This window comes from Monodelphis domestica, chromosome 3 (genome assembly GCF_027887165.1).
Source record: "Monodelphis domestica isolate mMonDom1 chromosome 3, mMonDom1.pri, whole genome shotgun sequence".
NCBI lineage: Eukaryota > Metazoa > Chordata > Mammalia > Didelphimorphia > Didelphidae > Monodelphis > Monodelphis domestica.
In genome coordinates, this window is record NC_077229.1 from 87,235,596 (window position 1) to 87,254,994 (window position 19,399).

General features: G+C 40.6%; 1 protein-coding gene across 20 annotated transcripts in view; it reads right to left on the reverse strand.

The window, feature by feature from the left end:
• The window catches only part of PIP5K1C (phosphatidylinositol-4-phosphate 5-kinase type 1 gamma), a 155,893-nt gene extending 136,802 nt beyond the window's left edge, over positions 1–19,091 (reverse strand). For 7 of the 20 annotated variants that reach the window (XM_056822410.1, XM_056822401.1, XM_016432176.2 and 4 more), the window contains exon 1: positions 18,685–18,998. Coding sequence is in view for 13 of the 20 variants with exons in the window: in XM_056822401.1 (XP_056678379.1) it covers positions 18,685–18,708 (24 nt within the window). In the remaining 7 variants the exon portion in view is untranslated. Of the gene's footprint in view, positions 1–18,684 lie in introns of all 20 variants that reach the window. The other 13 variants (XR_465760.2, XM_007489160.2, XM_007489163.2 and 10 more) reach the window with 7 other exon arrangements.
• Positions 19,092–19,399: the final 308 nt, after the last annotated feature.

Below are 19,399 nucleotides of genomic sequence, written 5' to 3' on the forward strand. Positions count from 1 at the left end.
GTTTTTATTCTAAAATGTGGAGAGATCACATGAATGATAGAGAATGGTAGGCCTCGAAGTGTCCTCAGACCTCATTAAGTTATTTCTCACCAGTTTTCACTCTTTACTGCAATCAGTTCCTTAAGTTTCAGGAAGAGATAACTATACATAAATTTCTTCATGCAAGTCAATCCTTTGCTCAAAACCCTTGCAACAGCTCCTCCTTGCTTATCAAGTTTAAGCTCCTTAGCCTAGCATTCAAGATCTTCCACAACCTTTTACTTCTCTACGTTTTCTGCTGAATTTCACATCATTATCCCATAATTGTAAATATGTTCTAGCCAAGCTAGACTAACTGTTGCTCTTCAGAACATCTACCTCCAAAACTTTACTCAAATCATTCCCTAAATCCAGAATGATTTTCCCCAGGAGACATTCTATATGTTTATCAAGGCCCAAGTCAAATGCTATCTCTTCCAGGAAGCTGCCTCTGATCCTTTCAAATGGAAATGATTTCTCTCTAATGTAATTTTATGATAACTGTACTATCCCTTAAAACATATGAGAATATGTGTAGTACCTAATTCTCTGTTCCCATGTCTTACTTCCTATACTATGAGTACATAAAAAGTGTCATATGGAGAAGGAAGTGGAGCCTAATGCAAAGAACATTGGGTTTAGAGAAGGAAGACTGATTTAACAGAATCGTGCTTCGGATTTAGAGTCAAAAGACCTGGGGCTGGGCCTTCCTATATACACTTACTGGCTGCAAGACCCTGGGTAAATGACTTTATCTCCCATAACTTTTTTTAAGCACCTACTACTAGGCAGTTGAGTGGGTCAGCCTCCAAAACAGGAAGCCTTAGGTTCAAGTTCTATCAGTGACAGATATAGACTGTTGGACTCTGGGCAAGTATTTCTTAGTGTGCCTCAGGCAGCTAAGACTATAAGTTGTAGGGAATCAGTCAATCAATCAACAACCCACACTGGTGTAGGGAGTTTCCTAAATCACAGAAATCACAATACCAATTGCATATACAGTCCCCACCAAAAGTATGGATGTTTTGAACTCTCCTTTGGAAAGAGCTATTACCAGCTTTACTTACTGCTTAAAACAAGGGTCCAGATCTGTAGTAAAAATCATTGCCAGGCTTAAGACTTAGGAATGGGCATTTGCTCTGCTGCCTCTTAAAAATATAACCACTTCTACCTCTGGCCCTAAACAAGTAGTTTACATGTTTTGTGGAGAGGGAGAGGACTCCAAGCAGCTAAGGTAGCAACATTTCCAAGCACTAAACCCTCACTTGGGATTAGAAAAGAACATTAAGCCGAGAGCCAGAGAAGCAAGTTGTAGTGGAAAGAACTCCTGGAGTCAGGGGACCTGTGCTTGAATACTGGCTTTTTTCCTACCTCCTTGTGTGTTACTTTGGACAAGTTTTTTCATTTCCCATTTATTAGTTACCTAAGGGAGCAAGACTAAATAAACTTATGGTACTTCTAGTTATCTTTTTTTAAATTAAATTAAATTTTATTTCTAATTCCAAGTTTTCTCTCCCTTCTCCCCATAAAAACGTAAGAAAAACAGAATCCATTACAAATAAGTACAGTCATATGAACCAAATTCTCAGGGTCCTTAAGTTGTAAATCTTGTGATACTGAACTTTGCACAAGTAGGAAAACTGGGTAGAGGAGAAGGAGTAAGCTAATATCATTTGATCCTCACAATAATCTTGTGAGCTTAGTACTGTCCAGTTATGTCTGTGAGGATGTTGTGTTATGTCACCACTGAGAGAGAATAAGTCCTTAAGACTTGTATTTTGGGACTTCCGGTCAAGATGGCGGCTTAGAGAAAGCTAAAGTTCAGATCTCCTGAAACCCTTCCTTACCAATCTCAAACTGAATGCTCCTAGGGCACCGGAATTCAAAACGATCAACAGCATAGGCCCCGGGAGTCCTCCTCCTGGACCTGGACCTGGATCAAAAGGCACGGCCCCCCCAAAAGCCAGAACCCGAGACCACTTGGACCTAAGGGGTAGGCAGAAGGAAGGTCCTAGGACCCATCCCCCCCAACCCAGAGCGCCAAGTCCGAGTCCGAGGTAGCAGAGGCAACCTCAGAGCCCCACGGCCTGTTATTCTGAAGGCTGCTTCCTGAAAACAACCTGCCCCAGTCGCGGGGGCACCCAGACAGCAGGGAAACAGAGAGAGACAGGGGAGCTTGTAACCCCCTGGGAGGAGCCCTCGGAGCTCCAGGAAGCCGCGGCCCCTCCCCCTCAGAGAGCAGGGTCTTCGGAAACAACAGTAACCCGCAGGGCTGGCAAAAGGACCCCAGGGCCGGCTATTCTGAAAGCCGCACCCTGAAAACAACCTGACCCAGTCGTAGGGGCACCCAGACAGCAGGGAAACAGAGAGAGACGGGGGAGCTCGTAACCCCCTGCTGGAACCTTCCATCCGAATCTCAGTTCAACCCAGGGAAAGCTAATCTTCTTATCAGGAGCCCTCACCCTGAGCTCAGGGAAGCCAAGGCCCCTCACCCTCAGAGAGCAGGATCTTCGGAAACAACAGTAACCCCCAGAGCTGGCAAAAGGACCCCAGGGCTGGCTATTCTGAAGGCTGCTTCCTGAAAACAACCTGACCTAGTCGAGGGGGCACCCAGACAGCAGGGAAACAGAGAGACAGGGGGAGCTTATAACCCCCTGGCTGGATCCCTCCATCCAAGTCTCAGGTCCCTGCCTCAGAGCACACTCAATTCAACCCAGGGAAAGCTAATCTTCTTATCAGGAGCCCTCGCCCTGAGCTCAGGGAAGCCGAGGCCCCTCCCCCTCAGAGAGCAGGGTCTTCTGAAACAACAGCAACCCTCAGGACTGGCAAAAGGGCCTCGGGAGCCAGCTATTCTGAAGGCCACATCCTGAAAACAACCTAACCCAGTCGAGGGGGCACCCAGACAGCAGGGAAACAGAGAGAGAGGGGGGAGCTTGTAACCCCCTGGCTGGATCCTTCCATTGGAGTCTCATGAAAAAAGTCCCTGCCTCAAGGCATACTAAATTCAACCCAGGGAAAGCTAATCTCATTAGGAGCCCTCTGAGCTCCCGAAAGCCGCGGCCCCTCCCCCTACAGAGTGTAGGCTCTGGCCAACTAAGGCACAGGAACAAGGACCAAGCTAGGCTTAGAGTGTGGAAGTAAGGCAATGGAGAAGCATCAGGAGGGTGCCGAGGAGAGGAGGGAAGTAACAGGGACACACCAGCAACTCCTGGCTTCCCGGGAAGACAGAACAACAACTGCATAGAACGGACAATCTGCCTAGGGCTAAAACCTCTGAACACCAGACAGAGATAAGAAAAGCTAATCCCCCCCACTCAGATAGAGATGGCAAACTCCACAGAAGCACAAAAGTCCCAAAATTAAAAAAAAAAAAACAAAAACAAGAAGGGGGCGACTTTGGACACATTTTATGGAGCAAAAATACAAAACACAGAGGAGATAGAAGAGAAAACACAAGCAAATGCTCTGAAACCTTCCAAAGGAAATGGAAACTCTCCACAAACCCATGAAGAATTTGAATCTGAAATGATCAAAAAGATGGAAGCCTTCTGGGAGGAAAAGTGGGAAATAATGCAAAAGAAATTCACGCATCTACAAAACCAGTTTGACCAAACTGTATAAGAAAACCAGGCTTTAAAGCAAGAGCTAATAAAGCAAAGCCAAAAGAGCAAGAAATTAGAAGAGAACATAAAATATCTCACTGACAAAGTGACAGATTTGGAAAATAGAGGGAGAAGAGATAATTTAAGAATAATTGGACTTCCAGAAAAGCCAGAAATAAACAGCAAACTCGACATCGTAATACAAGAGATAATCAAAGAAAATTGTCCAGAGATTCTAGAACAAGGGGGCAATACAGCCACTGACAGAGCTCACAGAACACCCTCTACACTAAACCCCCAAAAGACAACTCCCAGGAATGTAATTGCCAAATTCCAAAACTCTCAAACAAAAGAAAAAATCCTGCAAGAAGCCAGAAAAAGACAATTTAGATATAAAGGAATGCCAATCAGGGTCACACAAGACCTTGCAAGTTCTACTCTGAATGATCGTAAGGCATGGAACATGATCTTCAGAAAGGCAAAAGAGCTGGGTCTTCAACCAAGAATTAGCTATCCAGCAAAACTGACTATATACTTCCAAGCGAAAGTATGGGCATTCAACAAAATAGAAGATTTCCAACTTTTTGCAATGAAAAGACCAGAGCTCTGTGGAAAATTCGATATCAAAAATCAAAGAGCATGGAATACCTGAAAAGGTAAATATGAAGGAAAGGGAAAAGGAGAAAAATGTTATCTTCTTCTTTTACTCAAACTCTCTTCAATAAGGACTACATTTATATCAATCTATGTATACTAACATGTGGGGATATGTAATGTGTAAATAGGGGGAAAAGAAAGACCAAATAGAATAATCGTTCTCACACAAAGATTCACATGGGAAGGGGAGGGGAAGAAAACTCCTATAATAAGGAGAGGAAGAGAGTTTTTACTTAAACCTTACTCTCAGGGGAATCAACTCTGAGAGGGAAAAACATCCAGATCCATTGGGATCTTGAATTCTATCTTACCCAACAAGGGTAGGGAGAAGGGAAAACCAAGGGGGGGGGAGGGGGAGAGGGAAAACAAAAGGGGAGGAAAAGAGACGGGGGGAAGGGGAGGGAACAAAAAGGGAGGGACTAAAAAGGGAAACATATCAAGGGAGGGGACAAGGGGGACCAATTTAAAGACTTGTATTTTAATTCTGCCTCTGGCACTTATGAGTTGGATGACTGAAGAAGTCAATAACCTCTCTAAGTCTCGGTTTCTTCATCTGTAAAATGGTGACAATAATAGTATCACTGTCACAAGGTTGAGAAGATAAAATGAGAACTTATATAAAATGTTTTGCAAATTTCCAAGTGCTATACGAGATGTGAGCTGTTAGTAGTAGACTACTACAATAGTTATCATTAATCCCACTTTATAGATGCAAGAGAGCTAGGATCTAGTTTTGATTCTGCAAATAAGTTGCTGGGTAATGTTAGCAAGCTGCTACCCATCTCTGAGACTTTCTTCATCTATCAAAAGGGCATATCTCCATATACCTATAAGACTTTAAGGTTTACAAGTGCTTTGTTCCCATCAATCTTGAAGAAAGTTGAACAAATATAATTATCTCATTTACAGACGAGCAGACTAAGATTTAAAGACGCACAGTAATTGCCCGAAGGTTACATAGCTAGCTTTTCTCCAAGCAAGGGCTGGAACCTGCTTCCCGCCTCCCAGGATTCTTTCCAAAGCACAGCTCTCATCTTAGAGGGTTTATATGAGGATCAAAGGAGAGAATGGTTATGAAAATTCTTAAAGAGCTAGTCATACAGGTCTGAGAGCTTGTCCATTAAGAAGACCACCACAATCGAGAGCACAATCTTGAAACTCAGTCCCACAGCAGAAAGGGCCCTGAGCTACAAAAGAGTCAAGAGATCCAGCTCTCACTTCTGTGCCATCACTAGCTTGTACAGCCTCTCTAAAGTCGTTTAACACTTTGCCACCACTGGCCAGCATATTTCCCCAAAGGGTCTTTGCTCTGCTCCCTCATCTTCATCCATTGACTTCTACCTGTTCCTTTAAGGTATAGGTCTAAAGCTACCATAAAACCTTCCCTGATCTGCCATTTCCACTTCTCATCCCCCAGCTTATTGTGTTTTCTCTCACCTGATCTTTCAGCACTTCATTATTTTATTACTCTAAAGTTCCTTATATCTCTGATATTCTGTGTTCTAAGCCCTCTTCTTGTTCTGACATTGTTCCAACTGAAAACAATTATCGTCTTAGTTATCGGTTCCTAGAAAGCAAGGCCTGAGTCTAGTTTTCTCTGAAGTGTCCCATATTCAGACATTTTATAAACAATTGTAGAAGAGAACTATTTTGAAATGAGCGGTCCACTTTATTTGAAGCATTTCTCCTCTGACTTCCCTAACGATGGGTAATTCTAGGAGGTCACATACCTATTCATGAAGTACCAGACTCATTCTATACCTGCCAAATCTATTCATGTGATGTTATCATTCAGAGCAGATTGTACCAGCTTCTGGCTATACTGACCCTGAGTAGCTCTGATGACCTAAATCTAAAAGATTTTTTCCCTTCTCCCAGCCTCTATTTATATCCTCACTCTATCCTATCTCTACATATCAGAATAACCCTTTAGAGCACCTACTGCTTTAGAGTTTCCAACAGGTTTTCACTTTACTCCCTTTATAAGGTGAGCAGGCTAGCAGGTAATAGAACTTCTGGCCAGAGAGCTCATATGTTTGCACAATAGCTCTATGAGATGCCAGAATCATTAAACTCTTTTCATGTATGGGGGGGGAGGAGCATGCAGTGGCAGTGGCAATAGGGTTAAGAGGGGAAGAGAAGGAATAACTTGGACAAATTTACTTACACATAGCTAGCATTTACATAGCTTTATGCTTTGCAAAAGTGTTTTACAAATGCTAGTATTTAATTTTCACAAAACCTTTGGGAGGTAGTACTATTATTTTAATTTTTAAAATGAGGAAATTGAGGCACAGGAAGATTAAGTGACTTGCTCAGAGCCATACAGTTAAAAAGTATTTGAGCCAAAACTCAAACTTGGGTTTTCCTGACTCCAAGTCCAGGTCTTTATGCCATCAAATTGCCAAGGTTAATCATTTGTTAGTCAACTAACATTATTAAATGCCAGCTATATTCCAGGCATGGTGCTATGTGTTAAGAATACAAAAAGAAAAAAATGTGCTCAAGGAGTTCACATTCTAACATGAGAGACAAAATGCAAATAACTATGTGCAAATGAGATCTGGCCATGATATACCAGGGTAATCTCAGAGGAAAGGCTCTCTAAGATTAAGGAAGCCTTCTTGAGGAAGGTGGGACTCGAGCTGAGATTTGAAGGAAGCTCAGTGGACAAAGAAAGGGAGAGAATTTCAGGAATGGAAGACAGTCACTGAAATAGTTGAGAGATGAAATGCCCTATGCAAGAAACATGACAGAGACCAGCGTCACTGGATCACAATAATCACAATAGTGTCACTATAATTGAGGAGAGCCTAGAGAGGGGAGTAAGGTATAAGAAAAGGAGCTAAGTTATGAAGAACTTAATAAGTAGAACTGGGACATGAACCCAGGGGTCAACTGACTCCCAATACAATATTCATTCAACATCACATTGCCTCTGGGAGAAATACAGACAGAAAAATTAAATGATTTGGCTACAACCACACAAGTTTTTGGCACAGCTAGGACAAGAACTCCGGATTTTCCTAAATCCCAGTCCAAAGTTTTCAAACTGTATAAACAATTGTTTCCTTAAGGCACTAAGCAAATGGCAGGACTCTGATATAATAGTTCCCTTTGGACCTCACAACACTTGTTTTACAATTCTCTAATGAACTTATCATGCAGTATCATATATTGTAGGCATCTGGGTCTGGGTCCTATTCCCATAGTAGACTGTCAGGTTCACATCTTACTTAAACTTTGCAGCTCCTCCTGTGCTCAACACAATGATCTCTGTATATAGTAGATTATTATTATTTTTTAGAAACCCTTACCTCTTGTCTTATTGGAGTTAAGAGACTTGCTCAGAGTCACACAGCTAAAGTGTCTGAGGTCAGATATGACCTCATGTTCTTCTGACTCCAGGTCTGGTGCTCTATCTACGGTACTATCTGTCTCTTATATAGTAGATTAATAAATGTTTATTAAATGAATGAAACCAAACTACTGCTTTTGAATGAGGGAACAGCAGGCATTCTTCCTTATCACTTGGAACATTAAACAGTATCTAGCAAAGGTGCAGGGGGAAAAGCCCTCAATTTGGAGTCATTAGATCTGGGTTTAAGACTTGGCTAACTCATTATATCTGTGTGTCAATGGGCTAGTAAGTCATGTGATCTGTTTCTGAATCAGTTTCCTGAGCTGAAGAAAGTCTGATATTAACTACGTCATTGATCCATTTAAGGATCAACAAAATAAGCATCATGTAAATCTATAGCACTCTCTATCAGCATTATTATTATTATCCAGCCCTAACATTTTGAGTCATTTTCAGTTACAAAGAGCTATCAGTTACGTATGTCTCTACCTACAGTCATCCCAATTCAGGTCCTAAAAAAAGTTACTTTTTGTTTTTACATGATTTTCCTATACAAATGTATATATTTCTCCTTCCTCCTCAACAGAGACAGCCAAGAAAGAGGGTTTGGGGAAGTGCTTCTGCATCTATCCAATATCTCACTCAACATGATAGTATGTGCAATGTATATAGACTCTTGATCCCCAACCTCTGAAAAGAAGGGAGAAGAGTATATTTTTCTCTTCTTTCCTTAAGTCATGCCTGGTCAATCTAATTGCACAATGCTCAGCTTTCAGAGTTTTTTCTCTCCATTCATACTCTTAGTCATTGGATATACTGCTTTCTTGGTTCTGCTCACTGTATCAGTTCAAAGAAGTTCTTATCATTTTTTTCTACAAGCTTCTACTTTTTTTCAGTTCTTTATGACAACAAAAAATACTATCATGAATTTATGCCATATAAGGGACCTGACGACCTAATTCTGGGATCTCTGGACCAAAAAGCTATAGTCATTTTATAAACATACTTCCAAATTGCTTTCCAGAATGACTGGACCCATCAACAGTGGGGAAAGCATGTCTTATCCTTCCACAATTCCCCCCAAATAACTAATCCTATCTCTTGTCAATTTTGCTAAATATAAAGTAAAACTTCAAGTTACTTTGATTTACATTTCTTATTAATGATTGGAATAATTTTTCCAATGGATGTTAATTGTGATTTTTCTTTTTGAGAACTGTTGGTTCATGTCCTCTTAACTGCTTATCCATTAGAAGATGACTCTGGGTCTTATATTTGTTGCTGCTTTAAAAAAATTATAGTAGATACATTTACTTTAAGTGTTTCAGAAACATTTAAAACATGTTCTCAAATATGTAATTAAAATAGTTTTCTATTTTTTAGCTTCTTATATATACATACACACACATATGTATATATAAACACACGCATATATTAACATGGACACACACACAGAGCCCTCTGGCCTGGGCTATTTTAATAGTACCCTAACTTGTCTCCTCATCTTCTGACTTGCCTATCTCCAAAGTCATTTGTCTTAATGCAATCTCCAATCATTTCACTTCTTTTTTTTAAAATCCTTACCTTCTATCTTAGAATTCATACTGTATATTGATTTGAAGGCAGAAGAGTGATAAGGACTAGGCAATGGGGGTTAAGTGACTTGCCCAGGGTCACATAACTGGATCATGTCTGAGGTCACATTAGAACTCAGAACTTCCCATCTCTGTGCCTACCTCTCAATCCACTGGGCTATCTTGTTCCCCTTCCCATTTCATTTCTTAAAAACTTGTTATGGTTCTCTACCATTTAGTGATTAAAAAGCAAACCTGTAATTCTGGCAACAAATGCTTATTGATTGACTGATTGGCATTTAAAACTCCACAATTTGGCTTCAATCTACCTTAGCCAGTTATGCTATTTCCCCTTAACATACTTTACCTATCAACCAAAATATACTTCTCAACAGCTGGTCTGCTCTCAACATACTCATCTTAGACATTCTACATGTCTCAGAGCCTTTTCCTAAGTGGTATCCCATTACTCAAAGACACCCACTCCTTTTATCTCTATTCCTGTATTCCCTGGCTTCCCTCAAGAACAGCTCACTGTAATTTCCTACCTGTAACGTTTTTCTGATTCTCCCTTGTAATCATTATCCTTAGTATTCTATCTCCCCTGAAATGACTTTATATTTATTTTATGTTTGCTTTTCCTTTTGTATCCTCAGGGTCCAGAAGAGTGCCTCACACGGATAAGAGAGACTAGAGCTGTGATTTCATTAGAATAGAGAACTTCAAATGATGAGGAAAATTTCTCCTCTTAATGCATAAAGGCCCCTGCTTCTCAGTATGTAGTCTTAAGAGATCTGCACAGGGCAGGGAGAGATTAAGTGACCAGTATAGAATTACTTATTCTATAGGTGTCAAGAGGTAGAACTTGAACTCTATGCCTTCCTACTTCTAAAATGAGCATTCTTATCCACTATCCCACTTTCCTTACTCTTAAGGATCTCATGAATGTTTGAATTAAACTAAATTCAGGTGTCATCACCTCCATGAAACCTTTTCTGATTCCTAAAGATGAACTTCTCATTCCTCTTTTCCCTGAACCTTCTTTTACACTTGCATGACATGTTGTACTATATCAACTATTTGTATCACATTAAACAAATCTTGTATATGTATGCCTATGGTGCTGTGGAAAGAGTGATGGATTTGGCCCTGCTATGTACTTAGAAGTTGGTTGAACTTGGATAAATCACTTTACCTCCCTAGTTTCTCTCTCTCAAATATGAGGAGGCTGAATTACATAATTGCTAAATTTTCTTAGATATAAATTCTATATAAGTTATAATTCTGAACTGGAGTCAGAAAGACCTGAGTTCAAAAGCTGCCTTACAAGCTGTGTGACCCTGGGCAAGTTACTTAACTTTTGTTATTCTCAGTTTCTTCATCTATAAAATAGGGATAAAACTGCATCAACCTCACAGTATTGTTATGAAGATTATACAAGATAAAAAAATGTAAAGGGTTCTGCAAACTTTAAAACTCTATATAAATGCTATTTATTGTCATTCCTATACTATAAAATTCTTGAAAGCAAAAATTATGCCATTTGTTGTCTTTGTTTCCTCAGCTCAATGCTTTGTTCTGAAGCTGAGTTGAATGGTATGGTCTATCCTAATACTGATATGGGAAATAAACTTAAAATCTAGGGCTAAAGACAAGTAAGCCTTTGACTGTTCATCATGACATAATAAAGAAGTATAGATATAAAAACCAGCCTAATAAAAATAATTTCTACTGGACTTCCAAGGGATTTAGACATATTCAAACATACAAGTCCATTCATACTCAACCACGATAAAGATTAAAGATGTGCCTTTTATGTACTGTGCACTATAAAAACACAAAGATTGCTAGTACATGGTGCCTATTCTCATGAAACTCATAATTTTAAAAGCCTAGAACACATAGATAAGTATACAGATGAAAATATCATAATTTAACAAACACTTATTAAGTGCCTACTAGGTGTAAGGTAATGTGCTGGGCAAAGGAAATAAAAAGACTAAACAATGTAGTCACTACCTTTCTGAGGTTTTTTGTACTCTGGTATGAGGTAGGATGGTGAAGTATATAGAAGGCTGAACTTGAAATCAGTAAGACTGAATTCAAATCTCATTTCTTACACTAGCTGTGTGACTTTGGGCAAGCCATTTAACCTTTATGAGCCTTCGTTTCCTCATCTACAAAATGGGGATGGATAATAATAGTTCACATTTATATGACATTTCAAGTTTTACCAAGCATTTTGCATAAATTATCTCATTTAATTGTCAAAACAACCCTGTGAGGCAGGGTTCTATTATGTCCATGCTATAGTTGAGGAAAACTGAGGCAGACAGAGGTTAAGTGATTTGCCCAAGATTCTATCTACTGTACATCTAGTTGCCTCTAATAATGATGTATATGGAGTACTATAAGATCAGATGAAGGAGAAATTACTTCTAGCTTGGTAGAATCTGGAGAAACACATCAAAGAAGATATTTTCTGAGGTTTGAAGGATGGATAATAATGCTAATGAGCAGAAATAGTAAGGAGAGCATATGCCAAAGAAAAAGGGTTTGAGCAGTCCACATGTTTCTATTTTGCAGTCTGTAAGACTAAATTCAACTTCTTCCATTTCTGGTTCTGCTTATCGTTAACCTGTGTCTTGAACATTTGGCAAGAAACAAAATATCCCAGGGTGCCTCCAAACGGGTCACATAAAAAAGGATTAAAAATTCTTATTCTTAAGGTAAATGGGGGAAAAAGTCTCATAGGCCAGTCTATGGTACAGAAGATTTAAAGACTCTTTATCATCAAAGGTCATTGAAAAATAAAAAAATCAAAACTTAGTTAATGTATAAATGATAAATCAATAAATAATAAATACTGTAATAATAGATACTGTAATAAATACTGTAATAATAGATATAATAATAAATCAAGCAGTGGAATGTGGAGAAGTCTAAGTCTAGAAGTCAGGAAACAAGCTGTAGTTTTGACTCTGGTATGAAGTTACTGTATGGTACCAAATTTTAAACTGTATTATAAAGCAGTAATTATCAAATCTTTCTGGTACTGGCACTGAGAAATAGTTGTTGGAAAAACTGGAAAGCAGTCTAACAGAAACTAGATATAAACCAACATTTTACACCATTTGCCAATAAAAGATCAAAATGGATACATGACTTAGAAATAAAGGGAGAAATCCTAAGCAAATTAGAACAGATAATGTATTCCCTATCATACCTTTTATAGATAAGAGAAGAATTTATGAATAAATAAGAGAGAGAGTATATGTGAGATGTAAAATGAATAATTTTGATTACATTAAATTTAAAAGGTTTTGTGCAAATAAAACTAATATAGTCAAGTTTAGAAGTAGAAAATTGGAGTGGGGTGGAATTTTGCAAACAGTTTCTCAGAGGATTAATGACTTTAATATGTAGAGAATTTCATCAAATATATAGGACTATGTGCCATTCCCCAATTCATAAATGATCAAAAGATATGAACAGACAATTTCTGGATGAAAATCCAAATCAATGCTATAGAGAGAGCCATATGAAAAAGTGCTCTAAATCATTACTGATTAGAGAAAGGAAAATCAAAACAACTGTGAGATATCTCACATCTATCAGATTGGCAAAAATTATAAAAGAGCAAAATCATAAACAATAGAAGATATGTGGGAAAATGAGGACACTAATACATTGTTGGCAGAACTGTGAACTGATCCAACCATTATGGAGAACAATCCATATTATTCTCAAGAGTTATAAAACTGTGCATACCCTTTGACCCACCAATACCACTATTAGGTCTGTTTCCCAAGGTGATCAGGGCCAAAAGAAAAGAACTTATATATTCTAAAATATTTATAGCACTCTCTTTGTGGTGGTAAAGAACTGGAAACTGAGGGAATTCCCATCAATTGGGAAATGGCTAAATAAGGTTGCGATCACGATGGCATATTACTATGCTGCAAGAAATGACAAACAGGTTAATTTTTTAAAATGGGAAAACTACATGAAATTATGAAGAACATGAGCAGAACCAAGAAATTATATACAGCAACAGAAATATTGTATGAATAACTGTGAATGTCCATCTCTAGGGAAAAAACTACTAAATATAACATTCATGATATGGTTTTATATATATATATATATATATATATATATATATATATATATATAAATTTTTTTGTCAAATGATGCCTTTTCTGGTGCAGAGAGGGGAGGGGGAGATTGAGATACTTGGAAATTCTAATGTAACAAATTTTTTTAAAAATTTAGAAAAAAAATTTTAAGTTATTATATGATCTTGAGTGCAAGGGAAAGTGATCCCTCAGTGGGTTTTGGGTACCATATTAGTCTGTCTAGATGATTTCTAATGACTCTTCCTATTCCAATGGACTTAGATTCAATAATGCTACTCTATACCTCTTATCTTTTCCAGCATTTATTTTGACAAAAAGTCTGGGCTAACATATGTATACATCCTTCATTCAATGAGTCCATTCAATGACATTCAATGAGTCCCTGGAAAATCTTACAAGATGGGGTACAGTCACTTTTTCCAACAACCTGATGAAAGAGGAACTGTCAGTACTAGATATGAGGTATTTTAGGTGAAATCAGGGGAAGATACAAAGGAGTTCAATTCAAGTACCGGGACAGCAGGATTACTAGACACCACTAACAGGGTAAACACTGTAAAAACTGAGCAAGCACAAATTCCACAGAATCACTAAATGTTAGGGCTATAAAGGGCTTAGAGATTATTTACCCACCCACTATTACAAATGAAGGAACTGATATACAGAGGGAGGCAGAAGAGATGGAGCTTAGACAAGTAGGCAGACACAAAAAAACATTATAAGATAGAAACAGACAAGAGGGTGGTCTGAAGTTCAAGACAAGTGGTCAGGGGGCAGAGAGTTTGCAATCATTGAAGGGCTGGATCAACAAGCAAGGAGCATGCACCAACATCCAGGAAACTGGATCACATGGCCAGTTCCTGTTTTGTTTTGTTTTTCCCTTGGTTTTCTTGGGGGCAAGGGATTAATGTTTAGAACAGGCAATTGTTAGCATCTGGCAAATGTGTTAGGTAGGGGACCAAAAAACAGCTACTGTTGCTCTTGAATTCAGCTTAAACTCCTCCCAAAAAGGAGAGCTGGAGAGCTTGTGTTTGACCCTCTCATCCTAACAGAGTCTGAGGGAAAGGAAAACAGTCCTAACAGTAAATTTCAAAAGATTTCATTACCAAAAAAAAAAAAACTTAGGCCTTCTGACTTACAAAGTTAAAGTGCACATAATATGCAATGTACAATTTACAAGGTGCTTTCCTTTCAAAAGCCTGGACAAGGCCAGAGGTTTAAGTATTGTTATGCCCATTTTATAGAAGGGGGAATTGAAGCTCAGATAGCTTAAATGACTTGCCCAATGCCACAAAGGCTGTTTCCTAAGTTTCCTGATTCTAAATTGAATGTCCTTTCTATCACACCACAAAGCCCTGGCATGGAGTTCAGACTCCAAGAAGCCACAGAGATGTGTATCTTCACAATCCTTTGCCTTATTGTACAGAGTTAACAATTTCTTGTTAACAACCTTCTCAACCATAAGAGCTTCTTCCAGAACCTGCAGGCCATCTGACCAGTCTTCTACTTCTGACTTTAGGATATTTTCCAGGCAAGAAACTCTTTCTCAAAATAATCTCTAAAAAGGTAGTCTAGTATACTAGGAAGGTCACTGGATTCAGGAGACCTGAATTCTAGTCTTGTTGGTGCCACTAATTTGTTGTGTGACCTTAAACAAATAAATCTTACCCCTTACCTGGTCCTTTTGTAAAATGGGAAGGACAAGTGTACTAGATATTTCCTAGGCCCTTTCTGTCTCTCTGGACAGAGAATTTTGCAAAGGAGTTGGAAGGGAGAAGTTAGAGGAAGTGGGAGGTAGAGCTAAGATGGCGGGGAGTAATAGGAGCTTTCTGAATCTCCTTCCAACCCATCATTGCAGAGTGTTTCAAAAGGTCAGAAATCAAAATCAGATGAGTAAAGGGGCTTTCCCACTGGACATAGCCTTGGAGGTAGGCAGTTTGGGGGGATTTCCACACTATAAGGGGACAAAATCACATGTAACAAAGCACAAGCTGGTCATCCCCCTCCCTCATACCACCTATGGTGCCAGAGTCAGAGAGCTGGCCATGGCAATATCTAAATTCTCAGGGGTTGGCTGAAGGTACCACAGACATAATTACTCCTGAGGGCAGTGCAAGGCCTTGGCAGCAAGACTTGGGACCTGAGGCTGAAGAGTGGATCCTGGGCAGTAGAGTATGGAGGTTGGGCAAAGACAAGGCTGGCCTAAGCAAAGGCGTCAGGAACCTGGAAAAAAATAGCCTCAGGGCAAAATACTTTAAAGTACACTACTCAAAGAACTACCTGCCCTCCTTACTCAGACTTCTGACTGGGAAGGGAAGATATGATCAAGGCAAAGCCTTGTGAGATAGAAGCTAAGAAAGCAATGTCCACCAACATGCAGGAATTCCAATCCACTAGTATCAAAAGGAATAAGTGGCAGCAAAAGATGCTTTTGACCCTGGATAATTTCTATGGAGAGAAAAAAAAAACAAAATACAGAAGCAACATCAGAGAGTGACAAACAAGAAACACATCCAAATTAAAAAAAAAAAAGGAACTTGGTCACAAGCTCTCAAGGAATGCAAAAAGGAGTTCAAGAACCAAGTAAGACAGAGAGAAGAAAAATGGGAAGAAAAATGGAAAAAGAAGTGAAAGTAATACAAAAAGAAAATAACAGCTTAAAAGACAAAATTGCCCACATGGAAAGAGAGGCACAGAAATCAAATGAAGTAATGAGCAAATTGGAGACCAGAACTGACCTGTTGGAAGCCATGAAAAGCAGGACAGACCAAACCAAAAAGGAAAATCAAAAAATCATAGCTGAAAATCAGTCTTTAAAGACTAGAATTGGGCAAGTATTAGCTAATGATCTCATGAGACAGCAAGAATAAAGCAAAATCAAAAGAAGGAAAAAAAATAGAAGGAAACACCAAATATCTCATTGGAAGTTAGGAAGTGATCTAATCCAGCTAGTGGCTTTTTCTAAGGGAGCAAAACATTTCCCATCAATCTTCATGTTAAAGGGGCACCAAAAGGGGGAGGGTGGAAAGAAAGGAAGAACTCCACCAACCACAGAGTTGGCCCTTAAGTGGTCTTGAAAACCACAATCAACTTGGTGCTAGGAATTTTCTTTATGGAAGCCTTTAAATCCACCAATAAGTCATAGCATCATTCCCTCTCCCCCCCGCCCCCAATCCATCAGTATGAAAAATTCTCCAATCATACTGGCTCCATAAACCTGAGAAACAGCAATTCTTTAGAGAAAGCTCCTTCCTAGGTCAGATCCAGGGAACAGTAAATGGCTCCTGAACTGTGAGTGACTCAGCCCATTCAACTCAATTTTAGGGAGTTCATGTAATCATTTGGGTCCAAGACTATCTAATTTCATGTTTCCCAACAGCCAGGGTTTTACACTTAATCTTATCAACCTTTTTAATTGGAGGCCCCAGTGAACTTGTAAGATAAAATGTTTAATAATATGGAATTTCTCATGTTTTGGCAAGTCTCATGCTTTTGTGAAGATTAGCCAAAGAGGGAATTACAGGTGGATGCTGAAGGTTGAAAAAGAAAGGACTTTGCTTAGTGCTTTAAAAAACAATTAGTGGTCAGTACTGTTCAGTTGAAACCATAAAGGATGGTAGGTCATATGAGACCCTTACCAGCTACCACACATTTTTACAGAGTAACAATAACAATTTATATTTTTATATCACTCCAAGATTTGCAAAGCAAAATGACTTTGTGCAAGCATCAAACCCATTTTCAAAACTAAGGCTCAGCAAGGAAGTGTAACCTTGATTCAAACTCAGGTCCCCCCAGTCCAGTTCCAGGGTTCTTTCTCCATCACAATAATAGAATCAGGGACAAATATACTACTAAATTAGTTCATTTTCTAAGTAAACGAACATTTCAATAGGGTATGGGATATGGGAGATGGGATACGGGATATGGGAGAAATAAGTCTGTCCATCTTTTGAGTCTTCTTGTCCACATTTTCCCATTCCCCCAAACTCTGACATAACAAGTCAATTACCTTTAGAGAAAATATGATATGCTGCCTCTATTTTGAGAGTCACTAAACCTGGAAAGAAGACAACTAAAACAACATGCTTTGGGATGGGTTTCCACAAATCTAGAATGATCCTATTCCAAAGGTTCAGTTATGAGCCATTTCATCAGGAAGGAAGACTTTTCTGTGCAAAAACCCAGTATATTTTCCCTTGAGGAAGAAGGCAGGATCCTACCTTCATCTACCACCATTCAACATAGAAAAGATCAGTAGTCAGGAGATGGATAAAGAGGAGTCACATTCTCTCTGGACTGTCCATCATGCCAACTGCATCCCTCTCATTAAGCCTAAGGAGATCAAGTATGCACTGGGGAGTGGAATAAGTGCCTGGATTTTAAGCAGTACTGGGGGTAAGAATTCTAGAACCTTAGCCCTAGGAGGAATTTTGAGATAATCTAATACAAATCCTCTTCCCCACCAATCTCACTTTACAGATGGCTTGGGAAACCAAGGCCCACGGGGGCTAACCACTCACCCAGCCTTTAAGGTTTACAAAATGCTTTTCTCACAACAGCCCTATCACAGGGTAGTGCAAGTATTATTAATTCCATTTTAAGGATGATGAAAACTGGTTGAGAGATAAAGTGATTTCCCAGCTCTTGGTCAATAAGGGGGCCCAGCAGTAGGGAAGGATCTGGAACTCAAGCCTCCTGTCTTCCATTTCTCTATCCCAGTTGTTCAAAAAGGGGATTGAAACAGGAGGTTGGATTAGATGACCTAGGGTTCCTCTGATCCCTTCCTGCTCCTTCTCCTCCTCCTCTTCCATTTCCCAAGTACCACAGAGCTGTGCGGACCCCAGGGGGGCAGGTCTGGACTCGGGGAAGGGAAGAAAAGGCCGAGGGCTGGGAGGAACACCTATCAGGGGCGTCCACTCAGGGAGGGGAGGTTACGCGGTGGGGTCAGGAGGGAGGGGAAGTCACGGGGTGATGCCTCGGTCAGTTCCATCACATTGAGCCGTGGGTGCGGGAAAAAGGCCGGAATCGCCCTTTATCCTGCCCACCCCCACCAATAACCCTGAAAAATGGAGCATTCCCCGTTGCCCACCCACCCCCACCCCCGCAAGCAAGAGGAAGCTGAGGGTTGGGTTATCAAGAGCTCCCCGCTTTCGGGACCCAAGGGCAGTTCCACTAAAGCAGTTTGGGGGTGGGGGGGCGCGCACAAGGGGGCGACTGTGGCACGACTGGGGTGGGTAGTGGGGAGGCCGGTACCATGTAGGCAGGCTTGGGGGGGAGTCGAGGGGGCCGGCACCATCTGGGCAGGCGGGCGGGAGGCCGGGGACCGTTACCTGCTGAGGACGACGCAGCCTCATTCTCTTTACTCCATGCCGACTCCAAAGGGAGGATCCCCGAATTGGTCGCCTCCTCCTCGTCCCGATCCTCCACCTCCATCACTGGGGATGGGCGCCGGAAGAGGCGACGGGGAATTAAGTTCCACCAGGAGGATTTTCGGCTGAAGAAAGAGAACCTTAGCTGCTTCTTCGCCGTCACGGTTTTCGTTGTCGTCGCTGCCACGGAACAACAACCGCCAGGAGGGAAGAGTCTGGGCTGACAAGGGGAGAGGGAGGGAGCGAGGGAGGGGGGAAGGAAGGGGGAGGGAGGGGACGGGGAGAGAGAGGGAGCTAGGAGAGAGGGGGCGGGGCCACGGCCGTATCTCGTCACGCGCCTTCTCTCCCTGCCAACCGGGAAAGAGACTGGGAGTGGGGAGGGGGCGGGTTGACGTCTTCACGCCTTCACGCCAAGGCGAGAGAGCGCCTCCCTTGGGTGAGTTGGTGGAAGGACAACCGCAGGGTCGTGCCATCCAGGAGGCAGGTGTGTGGAGGAGAAAGGTCAGAATTGGAAGGGGCCTGACCTGTACCTGAGCGAGAATACTTCCCATCACATCCCCAAGAAGTGCCATCCAGCCTTCATCATATTAATGGTGATGATGATGATTAGCATGTATACAAGGTGACCCAAAAGTCTTGGTGCAGTTTTAAACTATAAAAAGCTTACTTATTAGTG